This window comes from Scyliorhinus torazame, chromosome 18, assembly GCF_047496885.1.
Source record: "Scyliorhinus torazame isolate Kashiwa2021f chromosome 18, sScyTor2.1, whole genome shotgun sequence".
NCBI classification, from domain to species: Eukaryota; Metazoa; Chordata; class Chondrichthyes; order Carcharhiniformes; family Scyliorhinidae; genus Scyliorhinus; species Scyliorhinus torazame.
Window position 1 is genome coordinate 153,793,093 of NC_092724.1, and position 19,811 is coordinate 153,812,903.

Consider the following 19,811-nt stretch of genomic DNA (forward strand, 5'->3'; position numbering starts at 1 on the left):
GGACGGTTGTCGTTTTCTTGTGGAAGATGTTTTGACCTGAACGTATCTCAGGTTGTTTCCTCGTGCTAACTGAACATCTCCGTGAGTTTCCCCAGGTTCGCTACTCTATCGTCCCTGTACATGTCCCTAACCATGTGAGTCCCTCCTCCTGTGTCCACCTTTTGAAGGTGGCGTCCATTATTGCGGGAGTGAACCTGTGGTGGACATTTCAATTTGGCCCAAGTGTTGCCTCATTTGGTGCCACGTCCGGAGCATGGCTACTACCACTGGGCTCCTTGAGTATGTGGCCCGGGGGCGAGGGACGAGAGAGAGAGAGAGCGCGAGAGTGAGAAGGAGAGAGGGAGATAGGGAGAGAGGGAGAGCGAGACCTGTAGATTCACAGGGACGATCGCACTGTTGCCCAGGTTAGTTTGTAACCGGAGATGACTCGTTAGGAGTTTCAGTATCACATCCATGCTGGTCCCAATGGTTTTGTCCCTGCCATAATCCCAGCTGACTAAGCACTGCAAAGAAACAAAAGCTGTGCTGCTCAAGGCCTCAAAGAGTCAGTGAGGAACGCGGAACAATTTTCAGAAATTCTAAACGTATGTGTAGCAAAACTGGCCGGACGTGAAATGAAAACTTGACATCGATTAGCATGGCGTTACATAATACATGAACCCGTACCTGTACTTCTTCTGTCTTTACTCCACGTCCAGGGGGGCTTCCAGTTCTCTGGTTAGAATGCATTTCTGGATCTGTGGCTGCAACAAGAGCAAGGTAGGGAAAAGGGATAAATAGTTTTTTTTTTAAAGGGAAAAAATAACATAGTACGGACAGATCCAACGATAGCCTATTAGGGTGCGTGTGGAGCAGAATGTCAATGCACAGTGTGGTGAAATCCCTAAACTCAGGAAGGATCTGGTCACAGCTATGTCATGGGAAGGAGGTTCTGGGTAGAGGGCTGGGAGAGGACAGCCAAAAAAAAAAAAAAGAGCTAATCATGTACTCTGTACTTGTAAACCCATTGCAGGGAGGTGAAATCACACCTTCTTCCTTCTGAAATCATGTAAAGAAAGAAAGGCAAACCAATTGCACCTTTCACAACTTCAGGATACCCTAAGGTACTTGGGGAGGCGATTGTCATTGGGCTAGTAATCCAGAGCTATGGGGTAAAAATTGAAAATCTGCAATTAAGAGTCTAATTGTTACGCACGGCAGCATAGTGGTTAGCACTGTTGCTTCACAGCTCCAGGGTCCCAGGTTCGATTCCCCGCTGGGTCACTGTCTGTGCAGAGTCTGCACGTTCTCCCCATGTCTGCGTGGGTTTCCTCCGGGTGCTCCGGTTTCCTCCCACAGTCCAAAGATGTGCAGGTTAGGTGGATTGGCCATGATAAATTGCCTTTAAGTGTCCAAAATTGCCCTTAGTGTTGGCTGGGGTTACTGGGTTATGGGGAGAGGGTGGAGGTGTGGGCTTGGGTGGGGTGCTCTTTCCAAGAGCCGGTGCAGACCCGATGGGCCGCATGGCCTCCTTCTGCACTGTAAATTCTATGATTCTATGACATCTAGGGCTAGTGCGGGGTCAATTCCAGCCCCACTTGACCCACAGTCACAACACAAGTGAAATTAGATTTTATTCAAATACTCGAGGTCCTTGGTTGAACCCAATAAACTACAGTCACCAGGGTTGTTAATTCAAAACACAAGTAACCTTTTATTGTGTACAGTATTATAATTAAACAGACAGAAAATGCAACTGACTATCTAATATCCCTTTCCCAACGCCCTCCTTCCTGACTCACCCCACTCTCTCTCTCTCTCTAATATATATTACACACACACACACACACACACACACACACACACACACACAGGAAAGGGTGCTGGTAAGGGAAAGAAAATATTAATTTAAAAAAGGGATCAAGATCTTTTATGTACTGGGGACTTTCAGTCAATGTCCTTCTGAAGTCTGGCTTTCGTTTCGATACTTCTTCCTACTAAGCTTGAGATGGCTTTCTGGCAAATTTGTCTACTTTCTCTGCAGACTCAGCATCATTTCAGGTTAGCAGTTATTTCACTTCAGCAAGCAAGAGGGAGAATAGAGAAGAGAGAGAGAGATTGATTCCAAGGTCTAAACACTTTTGCCCAGTTCTCTCAGAAAGCATCCGGTAGGAACCAATCACTGACCATTGCCAGGCAGAACACTGTCCCTAGCCAACCCACCAGTTGCCAGTTAACCACTGTCCCTGGCCAACCCACCAGTAGCCAGTTAACCAATCGAAGCAACTCCCTGCAAAGCTGGTTAGTGCCAGAGTCTGGTTTCTCCTTTCCAAAATTACAAAACCTGGGAACACAGCGTTCTGGCAAGCAGGTTGTTTCAACCTCGAGCATTCTGCTTAAAGGCACATCCTGACTATGGGTCCACAGACCAAAATAATAAAATAAAATAAATGGGAAGGAAATATACAGGAAGGACTCTTACATTAATGATGACCATGAAACCATTGTTGACTTCTGGCACATATATCCCGGAGGGTGAATTTTTGAGAGGGTTTTAATGCTGGTCACATTAATCTTGGCAAAAGTCATGCAAGTCCCGATGAAGATAAATGGCGTAAACACCATTTTACACCGGTTTTAGGGGCTGGTTTAGCACACTGGGCTAAATAGCTGGCTTTTAAAGCAGACCAAGGCAGGCCAGCAGCACGGTTCAATTCCCGTACCAGCCTCCCCGAACAGGCGCCGGAATGTGGCAACTAGGGGCTTTTCACAGTAACTTCATTGAAGTCTACTTGTGACAATAAGCGATTTTCATTTTTCATTTCATTTCATTTCATTTTCATTTCATTTTCCAGGATTTCTGCCACAATTATGGAAATCAAGGAAGAAATTGCAGTGGCAATGTATCAAAATAAGGTGAGGAGAGAAAGTTTGAGAATACACAAAAGAATTAATCCAATGTATTGCTGCTTCTGACCACATTTTGTTAACCCCTTCATTTACAGTGATACAAGTGCGATCCCACACCTGTATTTTTGGATTTGACTTGACTGTGGACTGGACTGGTGTTATTTACAGGCGCAGGCTTGATAGTTTTTCTCTTTGCGATCCTTCCCCTTTGCTGTTGCAGACCAACTTCCTCCTCGCTAATCCTTTTATCATCGGCTGCTTTCTCTGCGCGTTTCTGCTGAAGTTCCTATGACAAATACAGGTAACGTGCATTAAGATTTGTGGTTATTTGAAAAGTAATGACAGATTCACCCTTCCTCCCAGTAAAACGCTATTACTCAATCATTGGGATGATGTGGAGATGCCGGCGTTGGACTGGGGTGAGCACAGTAAGAAGTCTTACAACACCAGGTTAAAGTCCAACAGGTTTGTTTCGATGTCACTAGCTTTCGGAGCGCTGCTCCTTCCTCAGGTGAATCATTGGGGGTTGGGGGAAATCGGAAAGTTCCACCAATACAACATTCAGCTAACATGACTACTTAACTTTGAAATTTAGATAAGGATCATTTTTAATTTCCTGGGGCAGAGATCTCTGGTGAGCACTACCTTATTCTACAATGATAGATGGATATTGTACAATTGGACCCTCGGTGCAGTTCTTCAGAACTCTACTGGCAAGGCATCAAGAACTTTTAATGGGTAATATTCACGACGAACCACATGCACAGGTATTAGCCGAGTTCTCTGTCAAGTCATGGGTCCACTTAGAATAAAGAGAAAGTATATTAACGAGAGAGCTGGTTCGAGGGGCGCACTGGCCTCGTCAGGTCTTATTTCTCATGTTTTTACGTTCACCGCTGTACTGTATAGACTGTCAGTATTGATTAAGCTCTCAAGCCCTGCTGTGGCACGTGCACCATTAATCTTCTAATTCAATGACGGGAGCACCTATACTGAGTCACGCTGACATATTTAATCCCATTACTTGAACCACACCATGGGAAGAAGGGTTCCACTAAAGTTACTATAAAGCGTAGAGACACAGAGTGACATAGTACATATCATTTTTTATTATGAAGGATTGTGCACTGCCGCCTCACAGCATTCGGGTTCAATTCCGACCTTGGGTGACTATCTGTGCGGAGTCTGCACATTCTCCCCGTGTCTGCGTGGGTTTCCTCCGGGTACTCCGGTTTCCTCCCACAGCCCAAAGATGTGCCGGTTAGGTGGATTGGCCATGATAAATTTCCCCATAGTGTGCAGGTTAGGTGGGGTTTTGGGGATGGGCAGGGGAGTGGGCCTAGGTGGGGTGTTCTTTCAGAGCGACGGTGCAGACTCGACGGGCCGAATGGCCTCATTCTGCACTGCAGAAATTCTATGGTTAAGTAGTTCTGTGTTGCAGAAGTAGGCCCGTAGATTCATATTGACATTATCGGACCGCTGCAAATGCCACAATCATCATTTTAAAGGATTATGGAGTCAAATGAAATAAGGATGTTCACATGCACGGTTAGTGTGAAACAGGAAACGCACCAACCTGGATACAGAAATTCACTTTGCAACACAGTACCTCTATGGCTGCCTTCCTAGCTTGTCGAGCTTTCTCTTCTCGAATCTTCCTTCTTTCCTCGCTTTTTTTCCTCTGACACTCTTGGACGCTCTCAGCTAGCATTTCTTGCTCTTTCTCCTGACATAGAAATGCACCATCGGAACATTAGCACTTCCAGTACCTGAATGGCAAATTGAACTACTATCGCACCGAACTGCAGAGTAAACCTAATTCTGTTCCACTGTACAACAATACCTTTAGTACATATTTATCTACAGGAGCACTGATGGTTTACAGTTTCAGTGACACTATTAGCATGAAGCTAATTCTATGGGGAACAATTATTAATTAAAGGAATCAAGGCTATGGCATTTGGGGGGGGGGGGGGGGGGGGGGAGTTGAAGCAGGATCAAGGTACAGAACTTAATGATCATAATGAATGGCAGAGCAGGCGCGAAGGGCCGAATGGCCTCCTCCTGCTTTTATTTTCTATGTATGTTTCGATATTCCTGTGTCCGGAATATTTGAACCCGAGGACACAGTTGGCATTGGGGTGGAGGGGTGGAGGGGTCGAGCAAAAAGGTGGCACGGTAGCACAGTGGTTAGCACTGTTGCTTCACAGCACCAGGGTCCCAGGTTCGATTCCCGGTTTGGATCACTGTCTGTGCGGAGTCTGCACGTTCTCCCAGTGTCAGCGTGGGTTTCCTCCGGGTGCTCCGGTTTCCTCCCACAAGTCCCGAAAGCCGTGCAGTTAAGTAATTTGGACATTCTGAATTCTCCCTTAGTGTACCTGAACAGGCGCCAGAATGTGGCGACTAGGGGATTTTCGCAGTAACTTCACTGCAGTGTTAATGTAATCCTACTTGTGACAAAAGAGATTATCAATTAATTCAAAATCAATCTGCAGAAACAATTCTTCAGTAAACAAATGTCAATGCCTAGCGAGATAGCGAGATGGAAGCAGATACTATTGTTTGATTCAATTCTCCCCGCATCCCCCCCCCTCCAAGAAAATTGTATTTTGGGATACAGTGTATGAAGAGTTTGAGCTATGACCGTGATAAGCGCAGCATGCTTGGGAGGAACACATTACTTTGGTTCTCTGCCGCCCAAAGAGATTCTCTCCATTTCATGCCTGGATCTGCTGTCGACTAATAAAGTCGAAAAGAAAATCTCGACTGATTGACGACTACAACTCGTCAAAACTCAATCACTGTTGAATTATGTGACTACCAGGATTGTAGAAGCTAGATTAATCTGTTTTTTTTTCATCGTGCAATTCGCATGTTCCCAGCAATAAATCTGGGTGAGTTAAATGTGAATATCCAGTGTACAGCATTTTATCCAATCATATTTCCTTTAAGTGGCAATTCTGTCACCTGTTTTTTAGTAGTAAGCAGTCGCTTAAGTGCAGCTTGACTTGCTCTGCGCCTCTGGGAATGGCGTCTGTACCAGCGCTGGATGGTAATCGCTGCATGGTTCACATGTTGTATGAATCTATCATTTTGATGTGGCGGGGGGAGGGGGGGGGGGGTGGGGGGGACAGCAAAGAGAAAGAGAACAAAAACAAGCATTTAAAACAGTATTAATGAGATTTTTTAAAAATTGATACAGAAAAAATCCTTTCTTCGCGCTGGTTTATTTTTTTAAATAAAAATTTAGAGTATCCAATTCATTTTTTCCAATTAAGGTGCAATTTAGCGTGGCCAATCCACCTAGCCTGCACATCTTTGGGTTGTGGGGGTGAAATCCACGCAAACACGGGGAGAATGTGCAAACTCCACACATACAGTGACCCAGAGCCGGGATCGAACCTGGGACCTCGGCGCCATGAGGCTGCAGGGCTAACCCACTGCGTCACTGTGCTGCCCCTCACTGGTGATAACTAATGGAGCAGTTGCACCCACTTCACGCACAGTTTCTTCAACTGAAAGTCAAGAACGTTATCTTTCGATGATATGCCTCCGATTACGGTGAATGGACTACCTAATCAGAATACAGCATGCAGCGTGAAGTGATGCATCCTTATTTTCCCGGGCTCACTAAAATAACGTCGGTAAGTCAAGTGACACATTACATCGATAATCAAATCCATCACAAAAACTGGAGTGGCGGTGATGGACTTGTGGATAACGAGGACGTTTTTGTCCCAAATTCTCACTTCTCCAATGAACATTCACAACTTTCAGAAAATCTTCACTCCCTCTAACATCCTCCTGCACAATATTTCTGGGATGGGACTCAGAGCCATGTGCTGTTGACTGAGAGTTGCAAATGACAGCCCATTCAGTGGCAGAATCCAATGCTTGCACATCAAAATTTAATACAAGCCAGCGAGTGCCTCGTATTGAGGTCTTTCTGCACTGATCCAATAATGTGTCCCAAAGAGATACTCGGCACATAATTTTAATATTGGCCAATGTTCATCGGATGATACAAAAACTGGGAGATTTTTATAATGGACTTCCAGTCTGATATCAGCTGCTCCATACAAAAGTTAAAATGTTACTCCCCAGGATTCCTATTGTGGCTTTATTGTCAAACAGTCACAGGAAAATACCACCCAACCCCTATCTATTCAAATTATTAAATAGGGAAAAAATCCTCTTTATCAGATCATAACTGAAACAACTTCCATGTGTTATTTCACCTCCTGGTATCTCTCCGGTCCAGTCAACTTTGCTTGAAAGGATTGACACGTCCGCAATCAATATATAAATGCCAATTGTAATTGGATGAAGAAAGTTTGAGTCTATACCTGACCTTTAAGAATTGAGTTGAGACTCACCAAACTAATTTCTAAGAGGATCCATACGGCTGAGAGAGACAGCACATAATTGGAAAGGTAGAAGAAGATAGTTCATCGGATAATTCTCAACTACTTCAAACACAACTGTAGTGAAATTACAGCGTCATAGCCAACTTTGCCAACCAAACCCCCCTCCCCACCAGGGTAAAATTTGTCACAGGTTTCTACAGCGGTAAACTCAAGCACAAAGATGAAGCAGAAATCAGACCTAGGCAAAGAGCAAGGAAGCAGCAAAAACACTACTGTACAGTATGCTGCAAAACACAGCTCAGCTAGTATACGCACTACAAAAATCTGGTTTTCTGCACAATACTATAGGAAGGCAACACACTCCTACATAAAAATCTATGCATACCCGAAATCGGGATGAGCGATATCTGGATTATCGTTCTGGAGCAGCTGAGTAAAATCCATTTTATCGTTAAGATTTAAGTATCGGATTCTAAGGGTGGTAGAAAAACATATTTAGAGACAATTTTTGACTCAGTTTTTTCCGATGTTTAGGTAGGATATCTAGTGCTGTTACCGTGGGCATTTGAGGTCATCACAGCGTTAATGAGTCATTAAAACCTCCAGATTGATGTTTCAACCCCAATGTCAAAGCAAATATGATGGTTTAGACACAAAGTTTTACAAATAATATGTGCAAACATGTCGAGAATCGATGGAATGAAAAGACACCTATTGGAGCTTGTGTTCAGCAGAAAAGGTGATGAGAAAAGTTCAGCCAAACTGAAAATATCCAAAACAATCGGTTGAGTTTCCACTACACCCCACCTCCCCCGCGGCGTGTTTCTTGGTGGCAGGAGGCGGCCCACCATTGGGATCTTCTGGTCCGCTGCTGTCAATGGGATTTCCCATTTAACCCATCCCCTGCCGTCGGAAAACCAGTGATGTGAACGTTCGCCGTCAGCAGGAAACCACCTGATCCGGGGCATAAATATCACACTGAAACCCAAATGAGGCAGATTGAGAGAGTCATATACCATGCCAGGTACTCAGCAGTCAGTTCTTGCAAAGCCACAGCCTCAAAAGCAGTGATGGTCAACCTCAGCTAGTGAGTGGGCCACATGAGTGACCCTCCCTCATCTCAGTGGGATGCAAGATTGGCATTCGGGCTTGTTCACTAAACATGGCCCCTTGAATAAGATTGAATATATTTAATACCCACCGAATATTTCACCACAAGTTATACGAAATGCTTAATTACTAAAATATTAATAGAACTAGTAACTTCAAGTGACAAAAACCAAAGCAATATTGGCACACTGGACGCAGATGGAGCGCAAAGTTCTCACAGTCAGCGCTGTGAGCTATCGGCACGCGCCTCACCTCACTTGCCCTTGCTTTGTGCGTCACACCAGTAGTAAAAATGCTACGCAGATGGAAACCAGCAGAATGCGGCAATCCTGAAAGTGGGCAACGGTCAACAAAATGTCTCATGGGCCGCACGCAGGACCAAGCTGGGTCGCACGTGGCCCCGAGGTCGCAGGTTGCCCAGTGCAGCTCCAAAGCATTCCAACCAGCCAGGTAAACATGTTGCCATCACTATCTGTCCAGGTATCAAGTTAAAACTGCAGAATTCCGATGTGGCCTTCAACGTGTCTCTAGAGCATTTCATCTGTGTTATCCGGACGTCAGCTCACCTAAGGTAGCGACTTCTAAATTCTATAACCAGACATACAAACGGCATGTGCAAACCAACATATTTTTTGACCAGCAGTGCGCTATTTCGTACAGCATTGAACATTTTCCCTTATCCATCCTGTCTCTTGCATCAAGCTGTAATGGATTTTCATTGGATGCACCAAAGTAAAACCTTGTTCGACTGAAGTTGTCGCATGGCTCCTTTCAGCTGCTCCTGGTCAGTTCTGCTCCCTCTCGGCCTCCTACCCCCTGACTCACACAGAAACGAAAACTGCCCCCAAAAACCTGGCTTTAATAATGTGACCCACCCATTGTCTTACTGCTATCAAGTATTATCCGCCATCGAGAGAGCAATGCCTCGCTCTTTTCCAAAACAATGGGTGTGCCAAATTTAACAAACCCAGGAGCATTGAGGGGAATAGTCCAAGTGCTCGAACTCTGTCTCATGTTGACCAGTTCATAGGCTGTTTGGAATCCAGAGAGTAGAAGAGCAACAGGTTTCCACTGGGATACTTCATGGGAAAAATTGGACCGGTTTGACAGTAAATCTGTGTGATGGGGTTGCTGGAGCAAGATTTTTATTAAAATTCATTTGCAGGATGTGGGCGTCACTGGTTAGGCCAGTATTTATTGCCCTCTCCTAGTTGCCCTTCAGAAGGTGGTGGTGAGCTGCCGTCTTGAACCGCTGCAGTCCCTGAGGCGTAGGTACACCCACCGTGCTGTTAGGGAGAGAGTTCCAGGATGTTGCCCCAGTGACAGCGAAGGAACGGCGATATATTTCCAAGTCAGGGTGGTGAGTGATTTGGAAGGGAATCTCCAGGTGGTGGGGTTCCCAGGTATCTGCTGCTCTTGTCCTTCTAGATGGTAGAGATCATGGGGTTGAAAGGTACTGCCCAAGGAGCCTTGGTGAGTTCCTGCAGTGCATCTTGTAGATGGTACACACGGCTGCCACTGTTTATCGATGGTGGGGGGATTGAATGTTTGTGGAAGGGGGAGCAATCAAGCAAGGCTGCTTTGTCCTGGATGATGTCGAGCTTCTTGAGTGTTGTTGGAGCTGCGCTCATCCAGGCAAGTGGAGAGTATTCCATTACACGCCTGACTTGTGCCTTGTAGATGGGGACAGGCTTTGGTGTCAGGGGGTTGTGCCAGGGTCCCAGGTTCGACTCCCGGCTTGGGTTACTGTCTGTGCAGAGTCTGCGCGTTCTTCCAGTGTCTGCGTGGGTTTCCTCCGGGTGCTCCGGTTTCCTCCCACAAGTCCCGAAAGACGTGCTGTTAGGTGAATTGGATATTCTGAATTCTCCCTCTGTGTACCCGACCAGGTGCCAGAGTGTGGCGACTAGGGGATTTTCCCAGTAACTTAATTGCAGTGTTAATGTAAGCCTACTTGTGACAATAAAGATTGTTATATTATATTATATGAAACAACAGCTCGGGGCGGCAGGGTGGCACAGTGGTCCGCACCGCTGCCTCACCGCCAGGGACACGGGTTCGCTTCCGACCTCGGGTGACTATATGTGTGGAACTTGCATGTTCTCACCGTGCCTGCATGGGTTTCCTCTGGGTGCTCCGGTTTTTTCCCCACAGTCCAAAGATATAGGTGGATTGGCCGTGTTAAATTTCCCCTTGACCGTCCAAAGGCTAGGTGGGGGTACAGGGGTGAGGCTGTGGTCCTGGTAGGGTGATCTTTCGGAGGGTCGCTGCAGACTCAATGGATTGAACGGTCTCCTTCTGCACCACAAGGATTCTATGAACTGTTTGGGTAACACAACACTGTAACAATTACCGGAATGGAGGGCGGCACGGTGGCGCAGTGGGTTAGCCCTGCGGCCTCGAAGTCCCAGGTTCGATCCCGGCTCTGGGTCACTGTCCGTGTGGAGATTGCACATTCTCCCCGTATTTGCATGGGTTTCACCCCCACAACCCCAAAACAATGAGTAAGCTAGGTGGATTGGCCACGCTAAATTGCCCCTTAATTGGAAAAAATGAATTGGGTACTCTAAAATTTTTTTTAAAATTACCGGAATGCTGTACCAACCCATCAGATACATTGAACCACTTAAACATGTTGCAACTTCTTTGTCCCATATCTTCCCTGACATCAGATATTATATCAAATTACCCACATTTTCTCTGAGTTAAAACGTTCACTTGGGAATTTGCTTATTTTCCAGAAATATGCCTTGGGCAAAAAATCCTTTACTGCATCAGTGTGCTGGAATGCCCACTGTTAGTTCTCTGTAGAAATCTAATCAGATAGATAGATCGCACCTTGTAAACAGAAAAGATGACTCACGGCTAAGTCAATTAGCTGAAATGGTACTAAATATAAAGTGCAATCAATTAACAATTGACTGAAGCTACTGTGCCCCGAGCAATTCTCTAAACTGCATTTTCTCATTGAAATAAAAGTTAAGAGTCATTACCATGCTATTTTGAATTCACAGTACCGATCGGTTTCAGTGTGGTTCAGCTCATGCACTCATCACCAATTTCAGTTCCTCACCCGCCAGGCTTGTTCCAGCATCCTTCTATCTAAGGAAGATATTGACACGCAACAAATTCCTAACACACAGGGTGTCTTCATATGGCGCACCATTGCTGATGGTTGAAGCAGTCAATCCTTGAGAGACAGGCTCTGCCACAAATGTCACACATGAAGCAGCACAGTAGCACAAGTGACTAGCACTGTGGCTTCACAGTGCCAGGGTCCCAGGTTCGATTCCCCGCTGGGTCACTGTCTGTGCGGAGTCTGCACGTTCTCCCAGTGTCTGCGTGGGTTTCCTCCGGGTGCTCCGGTTTCCTCCCACAGTCCAAAGACGTGCAGGTTAGGTGGATTGGCCATTCTAAATCGCCCTTAATGTCCAAAAAGGTTAGGAGCGGTTATTGGGTTACAGGGATAGGGTGGAAGTGAGGGCTTAAGTGGGTCAGTGCAGACTCAATGGGCCGAATGGCCTCCTTCTGCACTGTATGTTCTACGTAGCTCCCAAATGGCATTGTGGTTTGTTGTTTTTGGCATTGAGTGTCTGTTGCCAAGCTGCTGTAGACCCTGGTGGTGCATGCCAGCCCACGGGAGGTGGTGATGGCAATTTCCTCTGCCTCCAGCTAGTGACTCCCGGGTGCAAAAGTCAATGTTTAGGGCCTTCGCGTCACGCTTGCAAGCATCCTTGAAGCTGGGCTTTGGGCTTCTACTGGTCACACGGCTCCAGCCACCTTACCATACATCAAATTCTTGAGCATGTGATATTTATTCATTCTGCTGGCGACGTGTCCAAGCCAACAAGGTCACCTCTGTTTGACAAACTTGGGATTTCTGCCTTTTGAGAGGACTGCTTCCTTTGTAACATTACCCTGCCAGGATATGCCCCCAATGCGCCGCAGGGTGAAGACAGAAATTGTTGAGCTTCTTTTCTCGATTGCTCGGAGTCATCCATGTTTCACAACCAAAAATAAGAACGTAGGCCTTTTAAACCATCAGCTCAGTCCTAAGGATCAGCTTGGTGTTATTCCGTGTGCGTTTTGTGAGTCAGCTGAAGGCGGTAGCTGTATGGATGTGTCAAGTTCTGCATCAATGGATGGACCCTCACCGTCCTGCTCACCATTATGGGGAGGTGGTGGCATAGTGGTATTGTCACTGAACTAGTAATCCAGAGACCCGGGGTCATGCTCTGGGGACCCGGTTCGAATCACACCACGGCGGATGGTGAAATTTGAATTCCAAAGGGTATCATGTGCTAGGCTCAGTCTAATACAGTTCAAGGTGGTACACTGGGCACACATGACAGCGACGAGGATGAGCAAGTTTTCCAGGGTAGAAGATAGATGTGCGAGGTGTGCGGGAAGCCCAGCAAACCAAGTCCATATGTTCTGGGCATGCCCGAAGCTTGGAGGATTCTGGCAGGGGTTTGCCAGGGCAATGTCCAAGGTGTCAGGTACGCGGGTGGTGCCGAGTCCAGAGATAGCGATCTTTGGAGTGTCAGAAGACCCGGGAGTTCAGGGAGTGAAAGAGGCCGACGTTTTGGCCTTTGCCTCCCTGGCAATCCTTTTAGTGTGGAGACTTGGGTCAGTGACATGGCTGGGTTTCTCAAGCTGGAGAAAATAAAGTTTGCCTTGAGGGGGTCAATGCTGGGGTTCTCTCGGAGGTGGCAGCCGTTCATCGACTTTCTCGGGGAAAATTGAAATGTCAGCAGAAATAGCATTCTGAAGGGGGGGCGGGTAAGGTGCAATATGGTTAAGGGATGTACAGAAGGGGTTGGGTGGGAAATGTCTAGTTTATCATGTTGATGTTTATGTTATCATTGTTTTGTTTGTTATTGTAATAAAAATTTTGCAAATGCTTCAATAAAAATATATATATATTTTTTAATGTCCTCTGAAATGGCCTTGTAATCCACTTGTTTCAAGGGCGATTAGTGATCGGCAATAAATGCTGGCCCCTTGGGGGCATTGCCAGGGCATGTCCCCCCTTGGGGCTGTACCTACCTGTGCATTGTCACTTTGCCTGGTGCAAGTTGCCCAAAACATGTTGTAAACCTCACTGATGTGACGTTGCGTCGGCGAGCAAGGAACTCCCAATGTGGGGGGGGAATGATACAGCAGCAATGCCTGCTAATGAGATGATACTGTATTTAAATGAGGTTAAACCAATGGCTGGGGGGGGGGGGGGGGGGATGATGATGATCATGTTGCCAGATCTCACCGGCAAGAACCTTATTTGTCACCTCTTGTGGGAATTTATGCCTACGTTCACCATGGGCGCTAAAATCCAATTTGGTTTCAATATCTGTTCTCACAAATCTCTATATATTTCAAATAGTCAATACTAACAGATCTTGGAGTTATGAATTGGGATTTATTTATCAATGATTCCTGCAGGCTAATACAATTCAAACAGAGTAAATCACGCAATTGGAAAGGCAAACACAAATTGAGTTTGAGGGCAAAATATCATAGTGTCCAGGGACAAAGATTCAACACCCCTGCTGTAATGTGGCTCGGAATGACAATGTAGATTCAGAGGTAGTTTTATGCGTCACAAATTATAACTGCTCCTTAACCATGATGAGCGAATGTTAAAACTAACCTTTCTGCTTCCTCCTCGGTCACTTCCCTCTTCTTCTTCATCAGCATGCTCGTGTTGTTCCTCGTTACAACATTATTACTGGATAGGTTTTTTTGTGATTTCTTAAAGGAGTTCTGGTCCAAGCTATTCTCATCATTGGTCGGCACCTTGATCATGTTACTGTCAAAAAAATAAAAACATTCAGACACATCTCTTTCCAATCGGTGTAAACAAAACAGGTGACCATTTCAAATCTTAATTTATGAGAAAGCATTGAGAGAAACTCATGCAGCGGTACGAACACATAGGTGCTGGTAATCACCCCTCCTCCCTGTACTTCATTCAAAGGGCCATTCTTAACGAGTGAATGTAAACAGTGAGTTTTGACAAGAGTTCTATACCATAAAAGGTATGACAACCAAGTGCCAACTCAATGCACTGACATCACGATGTTGGTGCTCAATAAGCTCAATAAATAGGCACGGGTTCAATTTTCAAATGAGCTGGCATTCTGGAGGGAGGTGGAGAGGTGTGGTGGCAGCTGGTACACGGGCAGAGTCAACAGGGTGAGCACTGGGAGGGAGAAGGTAGACACAAGATAGATTGACAAGATTAGCCCTCAGGGGACACAACGGTTAATAAAGAGAGTGAGTTGAGGGTGCTGCTCTTCAAGAGGCAGCGGGAAGAGCCTAAAATGGACCCTTTGGAGGATGCCAAGAGAGGCACAAGAGAAATCTGTACGCTTATCCAAGAAGGAATCGTGACTGGGATGGCGGCAGAAGTGCAGGAAGTTCAAAGAGCGCTGGTGGCATCTGGGGGATTGGGAGAGCAACGTACCCGAAAGGAGGGAAATTAAAGGAGCCATGATGAAGGAGAGAGGAGTCCAGGAGGAATAAAGAGGAGTAAAAAAGGGGAGATAAAAAGGAGACATGAGATGGGCTTGACTCCAGAATGGCAGCCACAACATGCATACGAATTGACACAGGGACAATTCAAGTCACACAGCCCGATTATGTAGCAATTATCAGCTTACATAGTCTTGCAGAGTGGTCTGCTCAGAAAAGCAGCTCAATTTGATTTTGAAGAAAGTTCAAAACTGAAGGCACCCCAACCCAGGGCAGCTAAGGATCAATAATAAACACAACCTTGTCAGCTTCACTCTATTCCAAGAAAAATAAATTGCAATTTTTAAAAATGCTGCTTTTCTGGTATGTGAGAGTCGGTATTGCTCAGCTCATAAACTACCAAGCTGCCAGAGGAAACAAGTTAATACGCTTTTATGTTAACAGCACACATAATTAATGCAAAATGTGCATTAGGAAACCTACAGCAAGAAAACGGCTCAGAAAATAATTGCTTTAAAACCTGCGGTTTACAAATAAAAAATATAATTGAGCCCCAAACGTGTACTCACCCGCAGAAGCTTACCACGGCCAGATCTGTCCCTGGGATTCGTATGGGGCATGGATTGTTCCATAATCGGCAATTCTTTTTTGTCAACAATTATATTTTTATTGAGCTAATCTCTCAAAATTTCCCTCCCTTAAAATACTTATGACAGGGAATGATGCCAAGTTGGGCCTACATCTACATCAATATTTTATCGCTCTTGAAATTGGGATTCAATTCTTCAGGGAATTCCTCCTGGTGCCACTATTCTAGAGGGGTTTGGCACTTTATAATTGATTCACCAAACCTTTGGAAAAATATTGCACGAAACTGAGCTCCAGAGTACCTACAGGTCGAAATGTACTATTCTCTGCTGTATGCATCAACAAAGCATATGGATTCAAACATCATCATTTCCAAAATAAGAGGGATATTAAATTGGTGTTTGGATAGCTTCGACTACCAATGAGAATCTTAAACTTACTTGAGAGATGTTGCTTTCTGGTTGGAGCTTTTTGGAGTCAAAGGCTTATCTACAGTCGAGTAGTTATTGTGCAGCATTGTGGTGACAGAATTCCCAACAGTTCCCTTGTTGCTCCTGAAAAGGAAAGCATGACAAAAAATATTCACCCACAAAGAAAAGATAATCTGCAACGAATTCACACCATTAGGATAAAAGCTGGCGGTCCTTCTCCAGGCTGGGTCTGCACTCTCTCGACTGGGTTCAGCAAAATTCTGCCAGCTCTCAGCCTTTCCCAAATAGGAGCAGGGGGTGGAGTGGTCTAGGGTTGAAAATCAAGAAATTCAATGGTGGGTAAACAAAATTCAAACATCAATGCACCTTCCCTTCCCCAAATCAAGTTTCGTTCAAAGTCAACAGCAATGTGGTGAAAACTTTGTGTAGCAAACCCACTGCACACCCGACAGAAAAGAACATGTGTGACGGAGAGTAGGCTATGAGCGGAAGGGAGGGGAAAAAAAGGAAAGGGGGGGGGGGGAATAAGGAAGATAATGAACGATTCTTCGAAAAAAAATGTACACTATTCTGTCGTTACATACCAACGCAAGGAAAAATGCAAGAGTGTAACTAAAACCCAGTTGCCATTGTTCCCTTACACCTGTACGTTCATGAACAATGTATATAGGTCCCACAAACGTTACATTTACTGAAAGGACACCTGAGGATTGGAGGGAAGAAAACAAAAAATGAATTTCCTTCAGAATATGAAGGAAACAACTTGCAATGTTAACGTACCCTTACCCAATATTATTCTGGGGTTTTTTTTTAATGTAAAATAGACAGAGTAACATTTTTATTGAACTAAAAATAGAGCTGTTTAACACATCTTGGTCAAGGGGGGAGGGTTCGCCACAGGCTGCACTGACTGACGCACGGACTTTGGGATGGGGTCAGAAAAAGAAGTGAGAGAAAGGGAAAAACATAAACGGGTCATTTTAAGTTGCCGATGATCCGTCCATCCTATGCAGTCGCTTTGGAAAAGATTATTAAAGTACCAGAAAATAAACACTTCAAGTGCACAATGTTTAATGCCACTATTGCAAACTGCAATGTCTGGCAGATACAACCCAATGCTTTAGTGCTCTGACATTCTTGGTTCTTCACCAGACTCAACTTATTGCAATCTGGCTTTAACTTCAAGCACGGCTTGCACAATGAAATAAAATTAGTTGGCACTACAATACACTTCACGAAAATCAACTTCTAACCACAATTCAGATGTTGGGCTCATCTTGGTGGTAGAATCTGTACTGTTGCAATCCCACAACGTTGATTTCTTTCTCTCAATATCACAGTGCAGCAGACTTCATGCCAAGATCACTAGTTTATACGGGAGCTGGCTGACAGGTCTGCATCTGCAGTCAGATTCCAGCTCCCAGACCTGGTGATAAATACAAGAGCTTCACCATCAAGCTGGTCAGCCTGCCTGACATAAAAGAAAGCAATAAGACAAGAAGCAATTGCTTAATGTCATAATAAATAATGATCTTTAAAATCGGCCCTTTGTGATGTAGATCGTACTTCAAATCTACAAATTATTTAGTGCCTTTCAGCAGAGTATTTAAGTTATTAATCGCAAGTGGTTAAATCACGGCACCAATGCATGTTGGCACAGTTTTTTCATTGAGAAAAACCACACTTAATAGTCACCATAGTAAGATGTATTGGTCCTATCATGGAGTCATTATGGTGCGGGAGGCAATTCGGCCCATCGGGTCAATGCTGGTTCTCTGTGGAACTTACAAAGCATTCCCAACTCTAGCCTTGTGGTGCTACAAGTATATTTCCCGCAAGTTCCCATTCGATTTCTTTTGAAATCATTCATAGTCTCTGTATCCACCACCCTCACAGATTGTAAGTTCCAGGTCATTACCCCTTGTTGCATAAAAAAAATCTTCCTCACATACCCATTGCACCTCTTACCCAAAACCTTAAATCGGTGCCTCCTAGTCCTTGAACTATCAGCTATTGGGAAAAGATTTTGTTTGGTCTACCTTCTCTAAACTGGTCATAATCGGTACACGTTGATCAAATCTCCACTCAATCTCCTTTTGCCCCAAGCAGAACAACCCCAGTTTCTCCAACATAACCATTCTGGTAAATCTCCCCCTCTGCATCCTCGGCAGGGTCCTTATATTCTTCTTGCTGCTGATCCAAACTGGACACCGTTAGGATTGGAAGCACACGGAAAAATGTTTACAAGGACAGCCCCACTGTTCACCAATGTAAAAACAATACTGCACCTTTGTGTTAAAACGAACATTTACGCATTGCACAAAGTTTAACGGTACTCGCAATATGTAGGGTTTTCTTTCCCCCTTGCATTCTTATTATATCTTTCTACAGACCAACTAACCGATTGTTGGCTGTGAAGTTGGCTGCTAGTGACACAGTTGCCTCCCTCCTTCTAGTCAAGACTGGCACATCAACAGTACTGGTACTGCGACCACTAACAGGAACTGGGAAAGCTCTGGGCTCCTCATCCTGCCATTGGGAAAGAAACAAAGGTTGGTGGGTAGAGAAACAGCATATTATTGTACAAACATATATATTAACATTCCATCCAATGGTTGTGAAATTAATTGCTTGCATTTGAAACAGGAAAACCAGACCCTTCTAATATTCTATTGAGAGGCCAGGAGCACATGATGGTAGCCATTGGCGGCACGGTAGTACAGTGGTTAGCACTGTTGCTTCGCAACGCCAGGGTCCCAGGTTCGATTCCCGCTTGGGTCACTGTCTGTGCGGAGTCTGCACGTTCTCCCCGGGTGCTCCGGATTCCTCCCACAAGTCCCGAAAGACATGGTTGTTAGGTGAATTGGACATTCTGAATTCTCCCTCAATGTACCTGAACAGGTGCTGGGGTGTGGCGACTAGGGGATTTTCACAATAACTTCATTGCAATGTTAATGTAAGCCTGCTTTGACTGAAATAAAGATTATTATTTTGTCTGCCTGGCTCCCATCAACACCAAGTGCTTTAAGGCCTTGGTGAGGCCACACCTTGAGTATTGTGTGTAGTTTTGGTCTCCTAGTTTGAGGAAGGACATTCTTGCTATTGAGCGTGTCCAGCGAAGCTTTACCAGACTAATTCCCGCGATGGCAGGACTGACGTATGAAGAAAGACTGGGTCGACTGGGTTTGTACTCACTGGAGTTTAGAAGAATGAGAGGGGATCTCAGGGAAACGTATAAAATCCTGATGGGACTGGACAGGCTAGATGCGTGAAGAATGTTCCCGATGTTGAGGATGTCCCGAACTAGGGGTCACAGCCCAAGAATAAGGGGTAAGCCATTCAGGACTGAGATGAGGAACAACTTCTTCTCTCAGAGAGTTGGGAACTTGTGGAATTCTCTACCACAGAAAGCTGTTGGGGTCAGTTCGTTGGATATATTCAAGAGGGAGCTGGGCATGGCCCTTGCGGCTAAAGGGACCAAGTGGTATGGAGAGAAAACGGGAATGGGATATTGAATTTGCATGATCAGCCATGATCATATTGATTGATAGTGCAGGCTCGAAGGGCCGAATGGCCTGCTCCTGCACCAATTATCTATGTTTCTATGTTCAGTCCTCACATCTCAAATAGGGGAAATACAACCGCATAGGATTACAGAAGGACTGGATTCTTTTCTGAAGCAGGAGGCATTCAGGTCACGATAATGCAGATGAGTATTCCCCTGGATGGCCACGTGCATTCAAGCTCCATCTTCCAAGCACACTCAGATATTCAGCTGCGCCAACAGAACACCATTCCTTCACAGGCCTGTGGTATAGTCACCAAACTCTGGCTGCCTCCACTGATCTTCTGGCTTCTCGCAAGCCTACTTTGCTTTATGTCTGCTTCCTACATCTCCGTGTTTTATCATGGAACCTTTTCCTCTGCTCCTCATTTGAATTCACTTAACAGCACC

The 19,811-nt window shown here is 45.2% G+C and overlaps 1 protein-coding gene across 3 annotated transcripts in view; it reads right to left on the reverse strand.

The window, feature by feature from the left end:
- cep131 (centrosomal protein 131) overlaps window positions 1–19,811 on the reverse strand; it is a 118,584-nt gene that overhangs the window by 77,325 nt on the left and 21,448 nt on the right. For 2 of the 3 annotated variants that reach the window (XM_072483637.1, XM_072483636.1), the window contains exons 5-12: window positions 18,258–18,385; window positions 15,866–15,979; window positions 14,014–14,172; window positions 7,642–7,728; window positions 5,857–5,974; window positions 4,499–4,615; window positions 3,007–3,175; window positions 667–743 (exon numbers count right to left, since the gene is read on the reverse strand). In XM_072483637.1, the coding sequence (XP_072339738.1) occupies window positions 667–743; window positions 3,007–3,175; window positions 4,499–4,615; window positions 5,857–5,974; window positions 7,642–7,728; window positions 14,014–14,172; window positions 15,866–15,979; window positions 18,258–18,385 (969 nt within the window). The remainder of the gene's footprint in view (window positions 1–666; window positions 744–3,006; window positions 3,176–4,498; window positions 4,616–5,856; window positions 5,975–7,641; window positions 7,729–14,013; window positions 14,173–15,865; window positions 15,980–18,257; window positions 18,386–19,811) is intronic. The other variant, XM_072483638.1, reaches the window with a different exon arrangement.